The sequence below is a fragment of the Mesoplodon bidens genome (genome assembly GCF_964165515.1).
Source record: "Mesoplodon bidens genome assembly, chromosome: 4".
Taxonomy (NCBI): Eukaryota; Metazoa; Chordata; class Mammalia; order Artiodactyla; family Ziphiidae; genus Mesoplodon; species Mesoplodon bidens.
The window spans coordinates 160,849,098-160,867,034 of NC_138160.1; the positions used below are offsets into that span (position 1 = coordinate 160,849,098).

At 41.0% G+C, this 17,937-nt stretch overlaps 1 protein-coding gene across 3 annotated transcripts in view; it reads right to left on the reverse strand.

Moving 5' to 3' along the window:
* Positions 1-17,394, reverse strand: part of RANBP17 (RAN binding protein 17) — a 315,037-nt gene extending 297,643 nt beyond the window's left edge. For 2 of the 3 annotated variants that reach the window (XM_081232575.1, XM_081232574.1), the window contains exons 1-3: positions 17,237-17,394; positions 6,068-6,214; positions 1,516-1,606 (exon numbers count right to left, since the gene is read on the reverse strand). In XM_081232575.1, the coding sequence (XP_081088701.1) occupies positions 1,516-1,606; positions 6,068-6,214; positions 17,237-17,254 (256 nt within the window). In that variant the 5' untranslated portion in view covers positions 17,255-17,394. Of the gene's footprint in view, positions 1-1,515; positions 1,607-6,067; positions 6,483-17,236 lie in introns of those variants that run through there. The other variant, XM_081232576.1, reaches the window with a different exon arrangement.
* Positions 17,395-17,937: the final 543 nt, after the last annotated feature.

The window sequence follows — 17,937 nt, forward strand, 5'->3', positions numbered from 1 at the left end:
TCTGGTGCAGTATGCTAATACTGGGGAAGGCTATTCATGTGCGGGGCCAGGGTGTATATGGGAATTCTCTGTACTTTTTGCTCAATTTTGCTGTGAGCCTAAAAGTGCTCTAAAGAAATAAAGTCTGTCTAAAATGTGTGTGTTGGGCTTCCCTGGTGGCGCAGTGGTTGGGAGTCCGCCTGCCGATGCAGGGGACGCGGGTTCGTGCCCCGGTCCAGGAAGATCCCACATGCCACGGAGCGGCTAGGCCCGTGAGCCATGGCCGCTGAGCCTGTGTGTCCGGAGCCTGTGCTCCGCAACAGGAGAGGCCGCAACAGTGAGAGGCCCGCGTACCGCAAAAAAAAAAATTAAAATAAAATACGTGTGTTTATGTGTATAAAAGTCAAACAAACAAAATCACAATGTTTTATGACAGGTTTATTAATGTTTGAATCCTTATTTTTTAAACTGTAAATTTCTCTTTTGCTTTCTTAAGCACACAAGTCCATGAGAACATGGATAAATTCTCCTCTAGGTTTTCTTCAGCCTGGTAGGTTTTTTTTTTTTTGGTAGATGTTCTTTATCAAGTTGAAGGAGTTCCCCTCTGTTATTAGGTACTTAAGAGAAATATCAGTCAAACATATGAGGCAAATGACAAATCATTGGGGGATGTGACCATTCAAACACTGAGCTTAAAGAACCATCATATATAATACTACACTTTAACTCTTCTTTTACACAAATATGAATCATGTAAACCTTGAGGCTGGAGAGCAGAAATGAGTCAACAGTCTATTATGAACAAAGATAACAAAAAAATTCCCATACCTCAACTATCAGAGTTTTGTCCATATGAAAAACAAATTCACACACTTAAAATATGAAAATACATTACTTCTGAAAGCATATTGGTACCTTATAGAATCACTTTTCCAATTACACTAAGTTCCTAGCACTGTTTATCCATATACACATTATTTTCCTAATTAGTAGGAATCTGCTTTTGATTTTATATGCATCCCATATGATTTTGATATAGGATCCTGAGAAATGCTGGAGAGTAGACTTCTTTCCCATCATTTAGTTGTATATGATGTTAAGACAATCGCTAACAGCTTGGACTCCACAAAAATTGTGTAAGTTTGAATCACAGCTCTACTTCTTGCTAGATGTGTGATGATCTTGGGCACATTATAGAGCCTATCAAATCTAATTTCCTCATTTATAAAATGAGGATAACAATAGCGCCCATCTCAGAAGTTTGGTAGATAAAATGAGATAGTGCAAATCTTAGCAAATAGTATAGACAATAAAATGCTAGTTATTATTTATTATCAAACTAAACAAATGCTTTTCTGACAACACATTTTTGTATAACACATCGTTGTTTATCACTACATGTGTAAAGGAGACTGGACTACTCATCTTTATAAATGACAATAAAATAACTTGCATGCCTGTTAACAGTTTAGCATATGTAAGAGCAAAAATTATTTTTAAAGTGCAATTTGATAAAAAGCATAATAAACCACTTACTGATATCTATTCTTTGTTCAATCGGCAAAGGACTGACTCGGCTAATAAGTTTTGAAAGACATGTTGCTGCAAGGAGTTGAGCATAGGATGTCTGTAAAGAAATATAAATTTTAATAGATTAATCAAAATACTATGATAAGGGGACTTCCCTGGTGGAGGAGTGGTTAAGAATCCGTCTGCCAATGCAGGGGACATGGGTTCGATCCCTGGTACGGGAAGATCCCACATGCCGCGGCGCAACTAAGTCCACACGCCACAACTACTGAGCCTGCGCTCTAGAGCCAGCGAGCCACAACTAGTAAGCCTGTATGCTCTAGGGCCCGCGTGCCGCCACTACTGAAGCCCGCGCACCTAGAGCCCGAGCTCCGCAACATGAGAAGCCACCCAGCTCGCTGCAACTAGAGAAAGCCCACGCGCAACAACGAAGACCCAACGCGGCCAAAAAAAAAAATACTATGATAGGAACTTTTCCTAAGCAATATCGGGAATTTTTCTGGTTTTCCAAACTGGCAGATTTACAAGGGATAAAATACACACACACACACACACACACACACACACACACACACACACACACAAAAGCCCTCACAAGGGTGGGGTAGTTGAGGAAGGTACAGGTAGCCTTTCAAACGGCAAGCAGTTGTTGGGCTACTGAAGCCCGCGCACCTAGAGCCCATCCTCCACAAGAGGAAAAAAATGATTATGAGCAAGTTCAAAAAAAATACACTTACCGTGTCTACATAGTCCTGCACGTTCTGCCCTCTGATTACCTCTTTAAATTCATGTGGTTCCACTCTTTGCTATCCTCTGACCACAACAGCCCTCTTTCAGTTCCTTTCAAGGCCTTTCCCACCCTGACCTCCTCACTCCTTCATATCCATGCTGGTTGTATTCACTCTGACCACCAACTGTCTTAACTTCATAGCATATTCAGTCCTTCAAAATCTGATTCAGTTATTCACTCTACCCCCAGCAATCTCTTGTAAAGATAGCTCTATTTTTTTTTTCTCTAGACCAGAGGTCAGCAAACTAAGGCCTGTGGACCAAATCCGGCCTGTTTTTGCAAGGCCCATGAGCTATGTATGGATTTTACTATTTTAAACAGTTGGGAAAAAAATCAAAAGAATACTATTTTGTGACATGTGAAAAGGACATGGAATGCAAATTTCAGTGTCCATAAATAAAGTTTATTAGAACACAGCCACACGCACAGAGTCTGCTTTCAGACTATGACAGCAGGGTCAAATAGTTAAAACAGCATATGGCACTCACTGCCCCCTACTGCTGCTCAGTGCACTATAAACCGCAGTGAGGTACTTACTAACTTCACAGCACAGAGTGCCATGAGTACCACCATGACGTGACATGCACCTTTTATTATTACCAGTGCATATCTGTTATGTCAAAACAAGAAAAGATGGAAAGGCACTTCAAATGTCTAACTTTTAAGGCACAGTGGAATGTGGATCATTTTGTTACTGAAACAGATAGCAAAGCAATGTGCTTTTCATGCAATTGTACTATAGCTGTCCTAAAAGAACACAACATATGTTGACCATATCATACCAAGCACTCATGTCAGTATTCCTAACTCACAGGTAATCAATAGTCAGAAAAAAGGAGAAAATTTAAGACAGAATATCTATAACAGCGAAATTTCTCCACAAAAAAATAAAGTGAGGCTGCAACCAAAGTTAGGTTTTGAAATTTGTTAGCCAAGTAAGGAAAGCCACTTACCAACAGAGTTAATTAAATCACCATTATTTTATTGCAGTAGCCAAAGTTACACATGCAGAGAACATAAACTTCAGACTACTAGACTTTCAGTGAGAATAAGCCCCAGATAGTTGAAGATATTAGAGCAACATCAAAATTCAATTTCAAACCGGGTGAATGATTTGGAGGTTCTCCCTAGTTCTTGATGAGTTACAGATGTTACCAACATGTACTGCTCATACTGTTACCGACATTATCTGTTTATTCCAGAAGTCAATGCTAAGTTTGAAGTGACTAAAGAATTAATCTCTGTGAAGAGTCTGCATGCAATTACCGGTCAGAATATTTTGAAAGAAGTTGAGAAAATGCTAATTCTGTACAACCTGAAGTAGTTGCTAAAATGTGCCACAAGTGGTGGTAAAAAGAAAAGACTTAAGTGGACAAATTTACAAAGCTTGTAAAAATGTAAGAGACTAAAGCCTGTGGTTATTCATTTTATTATTCATCAGTAGGTACTTTGTAGTAAATATTTTAATCTATCACGTGTTAATGAATCAGCAGTGTTAACAGTGGACTTCAGGGACTTCCCTGGCAGTCCAGTGCTTAAGACTTCGCCTTCCAGGGACTTCCCTGGTGGTGCAGTGGTTATGAATCCACCTGCCAATGGAGGGGACAGGGTTCAAGCCCTGGTCCGGGAAGATCCCACATGCCGCGGAACAACTAAGCCCGTGCACCACAACTATTGAACCTGTGCTCTAGAGCACGCAAGCCACAACTACTGAGCCCACGTGCCACAACTACTGAAGCCCACACACCTAGAGCCCATGCTCCGCAAGAAGAGAAGCCACCACAATGAGAAGCCCGTGCACTGCAATGAAGAATAGCCCCCACTCACCGCAACTAGAGAAGCCCGTGCGCAGCAACGAAGACCCAATGCAGCCAAAACTAACTTAATTAATGAAAAAAAAAAAAAAAAAGACTTTGCCTTCCAATGCAGGGGGTGCGGGTTCGATCCCTGGTCAGGGAGCTAAGATCCCACATGCCTTGCGGCCAAAAAACCAGAACATAAAACAGAAACAATATTGTAACAAATTCAATAAAGACTTTAAAAATGGTCCACGTCAAAAAATAAAAATCTAAAAAAAAAAATCTAAACAAAACAAAACAAAAAAACAGTGGACTTCAATTCACTTTCATGAATTCATCTTCAGTTCTGAAAATTTCTGTCAGAAATAGAAGCTGAAAATTCTGACTTGCCCTACTGCACAGTAGGTCAGTAGCTTGGCAGTGGTAAAGTTTTACTGCAATTTTTTCTTGCTCAGGACTGAGAATGAAATTTTTCTGAATGAGAAGAACCATTTTTATCCACTATTGTTGAACATTCAATAGCTTCTGAAGTTAGTTTTTGCTTCAAACTTGATAATGTCTCTTAATGAATTCAACCTAAAGTTACAAAATTGTCTAAAAGGCAAACAGTGCTTAGTACTAATGTGAAACTTACAATGCAATAAAGTTACTCTAATCACAACTAACACTGATTGAATCACAAGTAATGTCAAGCTGCTTTATATACTTTCCACACGTCAAATATTAAAACAAGCAGCAAGATCTCTATTGCTGAGTATATTTTCTGAGTTCAAACTATGTTCCAGCAGCACTTTTTTTCAGACCTTGTTGCAAATGCAAAGGAAATTTCCATATTTCAAAATCCATCTAACTGCGCAATTGAGGAGCCTCCACCTAACCTTCAACTGGAAGTGATTAATCTAGAATGTAATGACATCCTAAAAGACAAATATCAAGAGAAGTTTTAACAAAACTCTATACATGCCTTCTAAGTGATGAATATGCTTAATTAAAATCATGCTCATCAGCTGATATCAATATTTGGTAGTACCTATCTGTGTGAAGAGACATTTCCAAAGATGAAATCTGTAAAATCTCATTACAGATCAGTATTAACATATGAACATCTGTAATCAATGCTAATGATAGGAAATACTAACTCTGAACCCCAGTTAAGCAAAATGTCATCCCCAAAAGAATTATTCCATTCTTTTCATCAGTAGACTTATACTACAAAAAAAAACTGTACTCAATTATTGTATTTTAAAATTCATAAATAAACTCTGTGGAAATTTGTTTTCTCTCTTCTAATAGGCATATTTATAAAACATCCTTGATTTTGCCTCTTGGCCCACAAAGTCTAAAATATTTACAATCTGGCCCTTTACAGAAAAAGTTTGCCAACCTCCGCTCTATAGATCCTACAATCTCCTGCTGTCGTGCTTACCGTATCATCCCATAGCTCTTTATTTATAGTGATACATCTATGCCTTCCCAACTAAACTATGAGTTACTTTAATGCTTGTAAATAAAGCAGGTAGGTAGTACAGTGCCTGGTTTTACACTTAAATACTTGCTAAATGATGTTGAATGAATGGCTATGGATCTCTAGGAGAGAGGCAGGCAAGAAGTGATCAGCATTCCTCTGAATCATTCCTTCACATTTCAAAGTTAATTACAATCTGCCTCTCCCACCTAGATTTTTAATTCCAACTTTCTAAAAATGTAACTTTTGCCACTGGTAGAAGACATAAAAAGGGGCCAAGAGGAATCAAGAATGTATTTTGATTCATGCCTGTTTTCACCTCCTGGGCTCTTCCCTAAGTTTTCTTTCCCGGCTTTCCAATTCTTCAACAGTGAAATAAACTACAGTAAAAAGACATATGGTAATACCTATCAGTTAACCTACATTGCTAACCTACATGCATTCATTAACACTGACATATACCTACCGATCTTTCATTGCTAATTGCTGTTATCAAATACTTACTGTTCCTTGTTCTAATAAAAGTTGACACTTGCTGAGACATTCTGGGCTGTCAATAAGTTCCAGGAGTGCTTTCTCAGCCTCTATTCTTTGTGTAAGATCAGTCCCTATGTAGAGATGAGTACACAATACTTCCAATTCAGCCAAACTCTTAAGAAGAAAAAAAAAAAAAAAATTAACATTTTACTTGAGTGACAAAAAATAAGGTAAATATATTAATCACAGGAAACAAGGAATGCAAATATCATGTGTGTATTCGTCAAATCAATAAATGTTTCTTGAGCTACAACTACTTACTAGGGGTCACAGTGGTGAACAAAAAAGGAGGCAAACCTCCTACCTCTAAATTATTTAAATTGATAGTTCTGTGACGGAAAAGTAAGAGTACAGAAAGAGGAGGACTTGTCTAATCCAAGGGGTTTAAAACGGCTGGCCTAAAGTATACAGTCACATTTATATGCTGACCTGATAGGGTAAAGCCATATGAAAAAGACTAGACAGGAGTTCAGGCAAAGACACAGCGTTTACCAGAGGCCACAACAGAGCGTAATCATTTCAAGGCATTGAAATAGGTCAGTATGACTGGTAGACAGACAGCCAGGAGGCGTTGCCCAAAGAAGCTAAAGAGATGGGTAAGGGGAATTACCATGTGCAAGTTGCAGACATTATGCCAAGTTACATTCTTTTTCAGATTATAAGAACTTCAATGGTTCCATCTACACACAAGAAAAGATATAAATATACGCTGATGTGGGTCAGCAAAACGGGAATAAAGACGCAGACCTACTTGAGAATGGACTTGAGGATAAGGGGAGGGGGAAGGGTAAGCTGGGTCAAAGCGAAAGAGAGGCATGGACATATATACACTACCAAACGTAAGGTAGATAGCTAGTGGGAAGCAGCCGCATGCATAGCACAGGGAGATCAGCTCGGTGCTTTGTGACCGCCTGGAGGGGTGGGACGGGGAGGGGGGGAGGGAGGGAGATGCATGAGGGAAGGGATGTGGGAACAGATGTATATGTATGACTGATTCACTTTGTTATAAAGCAGAAACTAATAAAAAAAAATAAAGATAACTATCCCCAAAAAAAAAAAAAAACATCTCCTTAGCCAGATTTCAAAAAAGCCTGTGACCAATCCAATATGATCCAACATAGCAGAATATGATAGAAGGAAAACTGACAAAGAAATAGACGCTGGACTTACCTGATGGAAATTAAAATATCTCACTTTTGACAATTTTGCAAAAACCTATAATTACATGAACTAATTTCTAGGGTTCTTCGTAGGACCTAAAAAGGAACCCACAGAGTTGTGGAACAACAATAGTAGCTACTGCGATGAGAAGCCCGGGCACCGCAACAAAGAGTAGCCCCCGCTCACCGCAACTAGAGAAAGCCTGCACGCAGCACTGAACACCCAACGCAGCCAAGATAAAAATAAATAAATAAAAATAAATAAATTTATCTTTTAAAAAGTAATACTCAGGTTTGAGGCATGAGAAATTTGATGAGGAGAAATTAGCTAATGTTTGCAGAACTTTTAAAATATCAAACTCAGTCTCTAAGATTTTAGCATTCTATACAACATCGGTTACTTATTAGTGGTTTGGGAAGGCCAATTTAAAATTTTCTCATCTTACTGTATTGAAATTCATGGCCCTAATGTTTTCCACGTTGAAAAAATATATATATATATACGCTGATGTGGGTCTTCAGAACTAATGACTCATAGTGCTGCAGGTGAACTATGGCATGATTCTCAGGAACGATGACTTGGTCCCACGTTACTTATAGCAGTGTAATAACTAGCTATCGTCTTCTAGGCTCCTATTTTACAGACATAAAGAATACTTCATTCTGGCTATCATCAGAAAGAACACAAATAACAAATGTTGGCAAGGATGTGGAGAAAAGGGAACTCTCATACACTGTTGGTGGGAATGTAAAGTGGTGCAGCCACTGTGGAAAACACTATGGAGGTTCCTCAAAAAACTAAAAGGAGAACTACCATATGACCCAGCAATTCCACTCCTGGGTATATATACAAAAAAAAAAAAAAAAAAACCCACCAAAAACACTAATTCAAAAAGAGACATGTGCCCCAATGTTCATAGCAGCATTATTTACAATTGCCAAGATATGGAAGATACCTAAGTGTCCATCAACAGATGAATGGATCAAGAAGATGTGGTATATATATATACAATGGAATATCCCTCAACCATAAAAAAGAATGAAATTTTGCCACTTGCAGTAACATGGATGGACTTGGAGGGCATTACGCTAAGTGAAGTAAGTCATACAGAGAAAGACAAATACTGTGTGATATCACTTATATGTGGAATCTAAAAAATAAAACATACTAGTGAATATAACAAAAAAGAAACAGACTCACAGATACAGAGAACAAACCAGTGGTTACCTGTGGTGTAGAGAGAGGTAATATAGGGGTGGGGGAGTGGGAGGTACAAATTACTGGGTGTAAGATAGGCTACAATGATATGTTGTACAACACAGGGAATATAGTCAATACTTTATAATAACTGTAAGTGAAGGGTAATCTTTAAAAATTGTATTAAAAATATATAGGGAGGACAAACAAGCCAATTTAAAAAATAAAAAAGAATAGTTCATTCTGTTTATAAATATAAGCTAATCTGAAGATATAGGACACGTGGATAAAATCTGAAAGAAAAAATTCTAAATGAGTTCAGTATTCCTCTCAGCTTTAGAGAATTTTTGTTAAAGGTGTCTTACTAAAACTACTTCAGTTTGAACTTAGAGAATTATTCTTTGGAGGACAAAAAAGAACTGGCACAGATTTCAACGTCAGGTGGGCATATGAAGGTAATGGGATATTCTTAAAGAAATACTATTTTTTATCTTTTCTGACCTGAATTTTTATGTGGCAGCCTTACAGCTACACTAATCTAAACATTCCGTCAAATGCATATACCTTTGCCTAACAGGAATACATAAGAAACACTGAAATGAAACCTCCTCTAGCTCCCTTTATTCTTTTTACTTCTCTCTCCTTAGTTTCTTTATGGCATTTTCCACTTCTCTATCCAGCTCAGAGCCCAACATCTCAGATTAGGGAATTTTTTGCTAGAGTGAAAATAAAAGTACAAAAGAAAGGTTTCAAAAGGATAAATTAGGATAAAGGACGGCAAAAATGAACCACGTTTTAAACATTTCCTCTACCTAGATTGGCCCAAGAAGCCCTCAGAGTGCTACTACATACTGTTCATCATATTAAAATGCATAGAAAATTTATGGTTCATGAATACATATGAATTCCCATATTTCCTCCAAGGGTAAGAAACACAAAAATGAAAAGAGCTACCTTTTTCCCTCTCATGACTCATGATCAACCTCAGAAACCTTTTCCTTCATCTAATAAATTTGAAGGGCTAAATTTTAGAGCTGATAATACCCAGAATAATTTAACAATAAACTGATCCTGCTGTCACGCATTCATCTAGGTCTCCGGGTCTCTGAAGAAGTAGACTTTTTGAGCATAAAAAAGAACGAAGCCAGAAATACTGAGAAAACCTAACTGCTGAAAAACAAAAGGTCGGCTCAGAGGATTAAATGAGTTAGGGCCACATAACTTCTAGCACACATTACACACTACAAACGTTAGCTGTTTATTATTAGTATCACCTAATAAGAATATTGTAAAAGGTAGAATTGTATCCTCCTAAAAGATATATCCAAGTCCCAACCACCAGTACGTTTGAATTATTTGGAAATAGGGTCTTTGAAAATCCTTAATTAAGGATCTAGGGATGAGATCATCCTGGATTTAGGGCGGGCTCTAAATCCAATGATTCGTAAGTAAGAGAGAGGGACATTTGAGATGCAGAGACACAAGAGAAAAGGTCATACAAAGGAGGCAAAGATTGGGGTGATGCACCTACAAGCCAATGGACCATGGACTGCAAGCAGCTATCAGAAACTAGGGACAAAGCACAGAACAGTTTCTCCCTCAAGCCCTCCAAAAAGAGACCAACCCTGTCAGCATATTAATTTCAGACTCTGGCCTCCATAAGTATAAAAGAATAAATTTTCTGGGACTTCCCTGGTGGTCCAGTAGTAAAGAATCCGCCTTCCAATGGAGGGAATGCGGGTTTGATCCCTGGTCGGGGAACTAAGATCCCACAGGCTGTGGGTCAACTAAGCCCAAGAACCACAACTACAGAGCCCACGCACCCTGGAGTCTGCACACCACAACTAGAGAGAGAAAACCTGCAGGCCACAACTAGAGAGAAGCCTGCACGCTGCAATGAGATCCTGCATGCTGCAACTAAGGCCTGACGCAGCCCCCTAAAATAAAGAAAATAAATAATAAATAAAATAAAAAAAAAATATAAAGCTAAAATAGCTTCTAAAACAAAAAAGGATGAATTTTCGTTGTTTTAACCCACCCAGTTTGTGGTAATTTGTCATAACAGCCCCAAGAAACTAACACAAACATTAATATTAATCAATTCAGTGGCACCTAAGTAAATCTATTTGGAAAGATTCTGAAAAAGTTCTGGAATTTTGTCTTTTTTGCTATACCGATTTAGTGAACTCCAACAGAGAACAAGTCTGAAGTGTATTTAAAAAGTATTTGTTTACAACAATGTCCCAAATGCCTTTCAAATTATTAACCACCAAAAGGCAGTGAAAGATAAAAAGGTAAAGGTGTGAACTTTCTTTTAAGAAAGACTGAAACAAAGTGGAAAAAATTAAGTTATTCTTTCACTGTAATGATAACAATTAAATAAAGGCCTAGCATACTATTTATAAATCTTTTTAGAGAAAAGGATACATACACAAAGATCCTTACCCTGTGGATTATCTAAACATTTCAAGTAGTTAAACTTGTGAAGACTGCTGAGTGACCAAGCAATCTTCTGATTAGCATTTGATTTTCCAGAAAATCTGTCCATAAAGAGAGACTATTTTTCATAGTGAACTGATAAACTGCATCTTAGTTTTATAAACTGATGTCTGAGGATATGGTTAACGTAAGAATGCCTCAGAGAAATGGATCCCTTCTCAACTTGTTGACAAATCGGGTTTGAGTTATTAAAGCTTCTACATGGCTTCATATCACCATAAGAAGCCCATATAAATAAATAACAGGTAAAACAAGTAGAAATGGGTATCACCTAACTCCCATCGATAAACTATCAAACATAAACAGACAGCACCCAACTTCCATAGCCTAGGAGACAATGACATAACCCTGCCTACAGTCTAAATATCTTCCAAGTTATTCTGGACTCATTTCTGCACTTTGCACTTGACATACAATTAACCAGTAAATGATGTGACTTCTTTCTACCCAGTAATTCCCATCATCAGGTAAATGCCTAGTAAACGAAGCAAGACAAAAAGAGTATATATTGTATGGTTCTATAGTGAAAGAAAACAGATCAGTGGTTTCAGGCTGGGGAGGGAGGAGAGAGTGGGAGAAAAGGATAGGGAAGCAGCAAGGGGGGATTACAAAGGAGCGTAAGGAAACTTTGGGGGGGTGACAGATATGGTCATTATCTTGATTTCCAAGATGGTTTCACAGTTAATATACTTACGCCAAAATTCATCCAAAAGGACATTTTAAGTATGTGCAGTTTATTATTTGTCAATTATACCTCAAGACAGCTGGAAAAAAATGAAGGTTTTTTGTCCTAGGGAAAAATGTCCCCTAATAATAAAACAATAAATCGATGAACCACAAAAAAATCCCAGCACAATTAAATTTAAACTCCTTTCAATTACTTCCCTGTATCTTTCCTGCCTTCTGGAATTAAGCTTCTTGACTACCATTAATAGAAAGTGCCTTTATCTTAAAGTTACTCATTTTCCATAAACTCTTTGTTTTTTCCTCCCTTTACTACCTTTTCCCGAGCATATCTGAGGGCTTATTTCTGGGCCTCTTAAAACTCCTCCTTCTACAATGAATTGGATCATATTTGTTTTAGTGCTTTATAGGTTTACAAAAGTGTTTCCATCTTCTATTTTTTAAACCAATTCTAAAGAGTAGACTCCCGTAAAGTACATATTTTTAGCACACCATTTTACTGACCAAAAAAAGAACTGAGGCTGAGAGATCAAATACATACATATACACACATATATATGTATCTACACACACACACACACACACACACACGTTGCTCAGGATAAGAGTAAATGGTCAATTCTGAGCCACGTACAAATCTGTGGGCCCCAAGCACATGCTGTCTCCTCAGCACCTTGCCACCTTACCACCCTTTACTTTAGTCATCATGTACCTGCAGGTGATGTCCTAGTCCACACTTTCAACTGTCTATTCACCACCTTTATATTTATCTACAAACTTCTTCTTCTTGGAAATCCAGAAAGATGTTGAAAGCAGCCCCAAAATGTCAGGAACTGAATTGGACATATTTCCCACCGATTTTCACATCAAGTGTCCCTTTGTTTTCAGTGGTTTCGGAGGTGTAGACCAGAATCTAGACTTACAATCTTGATGTTATCTTTTACTTTTCCTTCTCCTTAGTCCCTCCTATATAGTTAAGAGTTTGGCCTTGCCCAAAGAAACAGTCTGGTCTTTGCCCTCAGATTCTGGGAGGTAATCTACGTCTATGATAGGAATGTTTTTGTTCAGGGCAGGGGCGGGGTGTGTGTGTGTGTGTGTGTGTGTGTGTGTGTGTGTGTAGCAGACCACACCCCATACTCGTAAATTGGTGGCTGGCCATACCAAAGACCAACCCTGTGTTTTAGGGTGGGGACTTTATTTTATTTTATTGATTTATTTTTTATTTTTTTGCGGTACGCGGGCCCCTCACTGCTGTGGCCTCTCCCGCCGCGGAGCACAGGCTCCGGACGCGCAGGCCCAGCAGCCACGGCTCCCGGGCCCAGCCGCTCCGCGGCACGCGGGATCCTCCCGGACCGGGGCACGAACCCGTGTCCCCTGCATCGGCAGGCGGAGTCTCAACCACTGCACCACCAGGGAAGCCCTGGGTGGGGACTTTAGATTGCTCAGTATCATCTGACCTAAAGACTGAGCTCAATCATGTGGCAACCAACCAGTCAATCAATGACTACATAAAGAAGCTCCAATAAAAACTCCAGAACTCAAAGCTCAGGTGCACTTCCCTGGTTTGCAATACTTGGTACTTACTGCCACACATATATGCTGGGAGAGTAACATGTCCTGAGGACAACAAAAGCTTTGTTTGAGAACCTTCCCAGATTCTGCCTTATGTATCTCTTCTTTAATCAATTTTAATCTGCATACTTTCCTGATAATAAACTGAGTATGACAGCTTTCAGTGAATTCTGTGAGTTCTTCTGTTAAACTATCAAACCTGAGAGTGGTACTGGGAAACCCCCAAATATGCAGGTGGTGTCAGAAGTGAGAACAGTCTTGCGAACTGTGCCCTCAAACCTCGCAGTCTGGCTAATTCCAGGTACCTACCTACTTTATCCCAAAGTCCTACCAATTCTTTTAAAATAAAGACTCAGACTCAACACCTCTACATGATATTCATAGACAGTAGACCAATAGAAGAGTATTTTCCAACTGTGGCCTACAGTGCCCAGGATTTCTTTAGGGGCTTCTTCGGGAATCAGAGTGGAAGCTTTGGAATCTGTCCAATTACTTTATTAAGTGACCTCAAGCAAATTATTTAAATTTTCTAAACCTCACTTTTGAAACTGCAGGTAGTAATATCCACCATCTAAAATAATCGTGAAGATTCCATCTAAAATAATTGCGAAGATTAAGACAGAAAAGACGAGAGAAAGCTTAATCCAGCTCCTGGCACACAGCAGATCTACACAAATTGTAAATAATCTCTTCAGTTAATTATAAAACGCCACATTGGTCTTTTGTCTATAGTTTCTCCCATTCAACTCCATACAGGATGATCTTTTCCAAACCCCTTTCTCATCATGTTACCATCGTATTGAACTATAATAGTTCACAATCACATCCAGATCATATCAGGTATGCCTAATCATATCAGAATGCCTGGCTGGCTATTAAGCATGACTATAGTCCCAGGTTCTGGAATAATCCTGAAAGCTAAAAAGATCGACCAACTGCATCTCCTAAATTTTTCCTAATGTTATCTCTTGATTCTCATCAAGGTCCTTCTGTTAAATCTTAAGTGCCTACCTCCTACTTGGTCCCAGAAGTATCTTTGCTCACTCGGTCCCCTACCCTCTAATCTGGACTGTCCCCTCTCAGATAATCCAGATCCATTTCTTCCTTTGGGACAGAGTACCCTAACCCACAGCTTCCTAACCAGAATGCACGTGCCTTGAATGGGTTATAGTATGTCAGGGACATTGATCCCCTTGTCCTCCAGTCAGGCTTTTGGTTATGTGCAGTTTATGTCAATGAACCACACAATTACCATTTTTTATGTGTGCCATGATGTGAAAAAGATTGTGAAGCGGTGACCTAACTTCCCCTTACATAAATCCACTTATTTACTTAACAAAATGGCATAATTTTTCACTAACTTCCCTGTTGGGTAGATGACAGTAAGATATTGGTATGAAAGAATGTGGAATCATGAGTTATTAAGACTACTCTAATTCTGTAGCCTTGGGCAAGTCACAGTTGTTCTAAGACTCAGTGTCTTCAGGGATAAAATGTATATATGCACATAAGTAGGGGGATTGGCTCCAGGACACGCTGCAGATACCAAAACCCAAAGATGTTCATGTACCTTATATAAAATGGCATAATATTTGCCTATAACCTCTATACATCTTCTCAAATACTTTAAATCATCTCTAGATTACTTATAATACCTAATACAATGTAAATGCTATGTAAATAATTGTAAATTCAATGTAAATGCTATGCAAATAGTTGTCAGTGTGCAGCAAATGGAAGTTTTTTGGAGCTTTCTGGAATTTTAAAAATATTTTCAATCTACAGTTGGTTGAACCCACAGATGCAAAACTCAGGGATACAGGAAGCCGACTGTATATGCACACCTCTCAAGCTAGTTGTGGGGCTGAACATCTACAACAAGCACGTGAAATTCAAAATGCTAGGTACCAGGTATCATTAGTAATAAATGCTCCTTGAGTTAACTGGGTAACAATATGATCCATATGCTGAAAACAATTCAAACTGAGAAGGTTCAGAGCTTAATTCTGGCCCCCCAAATCATCAGGTCTTTTATTTGTCCAACTCCACTTTTAAGCTTCCCAGAACTGCTGTGAAATACATTCCTAGGAAACCAATTTGGGTAGTTTTGGCATTAGCAGCTAATTTTTCCACCACTACCTAAGTATGAAGAAATCTTCCAGACTGGGTAATTTACTATTATGCATCATCTTTCCAAGTCTGAAACCGTTCCAAACTTCCACCATAATTTTTTTTTTTTTTTTTTGGCTGTGCTGGGTCTTTGATGCAGTGCGTGGGCTTAGTTGCATGTGGGATCTTCGTTCCCTAACCAGGGATCAAACCCGCATCCCCTGCATTGGAAGGTAGATTCTTAACCACTGGACCGCCAGGGAAGTCCCCAAAACTTCCACCACAGTTTTTAATTGCCCTCAAGACTTACACCTGAATTATGAACATCTGTTTACCTATTTACAGTCCCAAAGTCCTCCCTGTGAAATTCCTCCTGTGAAGATTTCCAAAGGGCATATTTACTAAAGTGGTAATAAATAACATTATTTTGACCTGGAGACCCTTAGAAATGGCAAGGAGTCAAAAGGTAATGTGTCAGGCTTACTACCTCCTGAGCTGTCAATTACCTGATAGGAGAGCGGCTGGCTGAAAAGAAAAGACCCTTTGGAAGAATCAATAATTAAGTAATGAGTCACTGTAGTCACAGGGGATCCAAAGAAATCTACAAAGGGTTGGGACACTTAGATACACTGTCACCGTATTATGAGATTGCCTACCTCTCCAAGGTCATCTCCTGCCTCCACAGGCTTCCCTGCTCCCTTCCCTTTTATATGAACCTTACGCTCCAGCCAAACCGAACTTCCTGCAGTGTGCCATGTTCTTCCACAATTCTTTGACTTGGCTCACACTGTCGTTTGGCCTCTATGCCCTTCCCTTCCTCTTCGCCTGGCCAACTCCTACAGTTCTTTCAGGATCCACTAGACTGCAAGTTTCCTGAGTGTACATATCATAAAGTTTTGCTAGAGCTATATCTTAAGGGCCTAGCAAAGTAGGGACTACAATAAATTAGTGGATGAACAGAAGCTCAAAAAGCTTGCCTGAGAAGCACAGCAGCTCTGCCTCACTCCTTCCCCCCCCCACACACACACGGTTGACTGCCCCTTTTCAATGTTCCCATGATATCCTGTGATTAATTCTATCGTATCATTTTTCACATGTACTATATGATTATCCGTGAATTCCATGAGGGCAAGTATGGTAAAATGATGTAATCCTTTATCCCAGAACTTTGCACCGTGCTTGAGACAGGTGGGGGGCGGGGGGAGGCTCTATAAATGTTTGTTGTATGAATAACTGGATGCATATGCTAGAGCGCCCGAGAATACGTGAGCCTTCCTCCAGCCCGCGTCCCATCCAGACCATCTCTGCGCTCCTAGCGCGCGTCCTGCCCCCCGTTTCCTCCTCCAATGAAGCTGCTGCAGAGCCCTCCTTCGCAACTCCCCATATACACAGCCCCTGCCCGCTCTGGCCAATTAAAGTCCAACTGCTGCGCCCTCCATCGGCGGACCCAGGCCCCCTTCTCGAGCTCCGTATGAACTGTGTGGAGGCAGACGATGGAACCGCGGCCCACGACGCGGCGGGAAGGCTGGTCCGGCCGGGCTCCCACCTGCTAGGGCGCCGCCGAAGCCTCCGTGCGCGCCGTGCGGCGGCACCGGGGAGAGCGGGCTCCCACGCGGCCGGTCCTCAGCATCCGCACCTCCCCTGAGGGGCGAGCTCCAGCCTGGCCCCTGCCCCTCCACCCGTCAACCCCAAGCTCTGGCCGCCCCTTCTTCGGGCCCGGGCCCGGAGTGTGCAGCCCAAGCCAGTGCGTGGGTCCCTGGCCGGGGACGGGGGCTGGGGCTCCGAGGCACCGGCCCGCGACCCCGCGGCCTCCGCCACCGGCCTCGGCCCTCAGTCTCCAGACCCCAGCGTCCCGCCGGGTTCCCGGGGCGGCTGACCGGCGGAGCGAGAACCCGCGGCGCAAAGCGCACTGACCTGAAAGTGCAGCGCCATTTTCCCGGGAGGCGGCGCCAGTCGGCGCCCTGAGCGCCCGAGGCGGGGGAGCGTAGGCGGGCGTCGCAGAAGCCCCAGCAGCCCGCTGGGTCCCTGCGCCACTCTCTGGCTCGCTCGCCGGCTCGGCCGAGCTGCCGTCGCGTCCGAAGCTCCGGACTGAGCGGCGTTGACGGGGCGGGACTGGGTAACGGAGGCGGTGCGCGCGGGGCGGGCCCGAGAGGGGCGGGGCCGGGGGCCAGGAATCTCAACCGCTACCACCCCCAGCACCCTCCCCGTTCTCATGCGTCAACTGCCTCAGGTGAGTCGTGACTTCAGACCTCCGGCCCTTGAGGCAACCACCACCATCAACTGTCAGCCATGACCCCTGACCTTACATCTCCCACAGACTCTCTTGACCTCTAACCCCTAGAGCATAGCTATTGCCCACGCCTTCTAACTCCCCCATCTCCACATCTTTTCTTGTCCCCTAACACCTACTTGCCAATGACAGATCAGCCATAACCTTTGACTCCTACATGCCAGCTGCTGTCCTTGATCCCTGACTCCCAGAACCCAGCTTTCACTTTTTTAAAAACTTTATTTTGGTTAAAATTAAACTGACAGTATCTACTACATATTGTTAAGTTATAAAATTCTAGTTCAATCCTTGTCTAGATTTCATTTAACATGAACTTATATTTTAC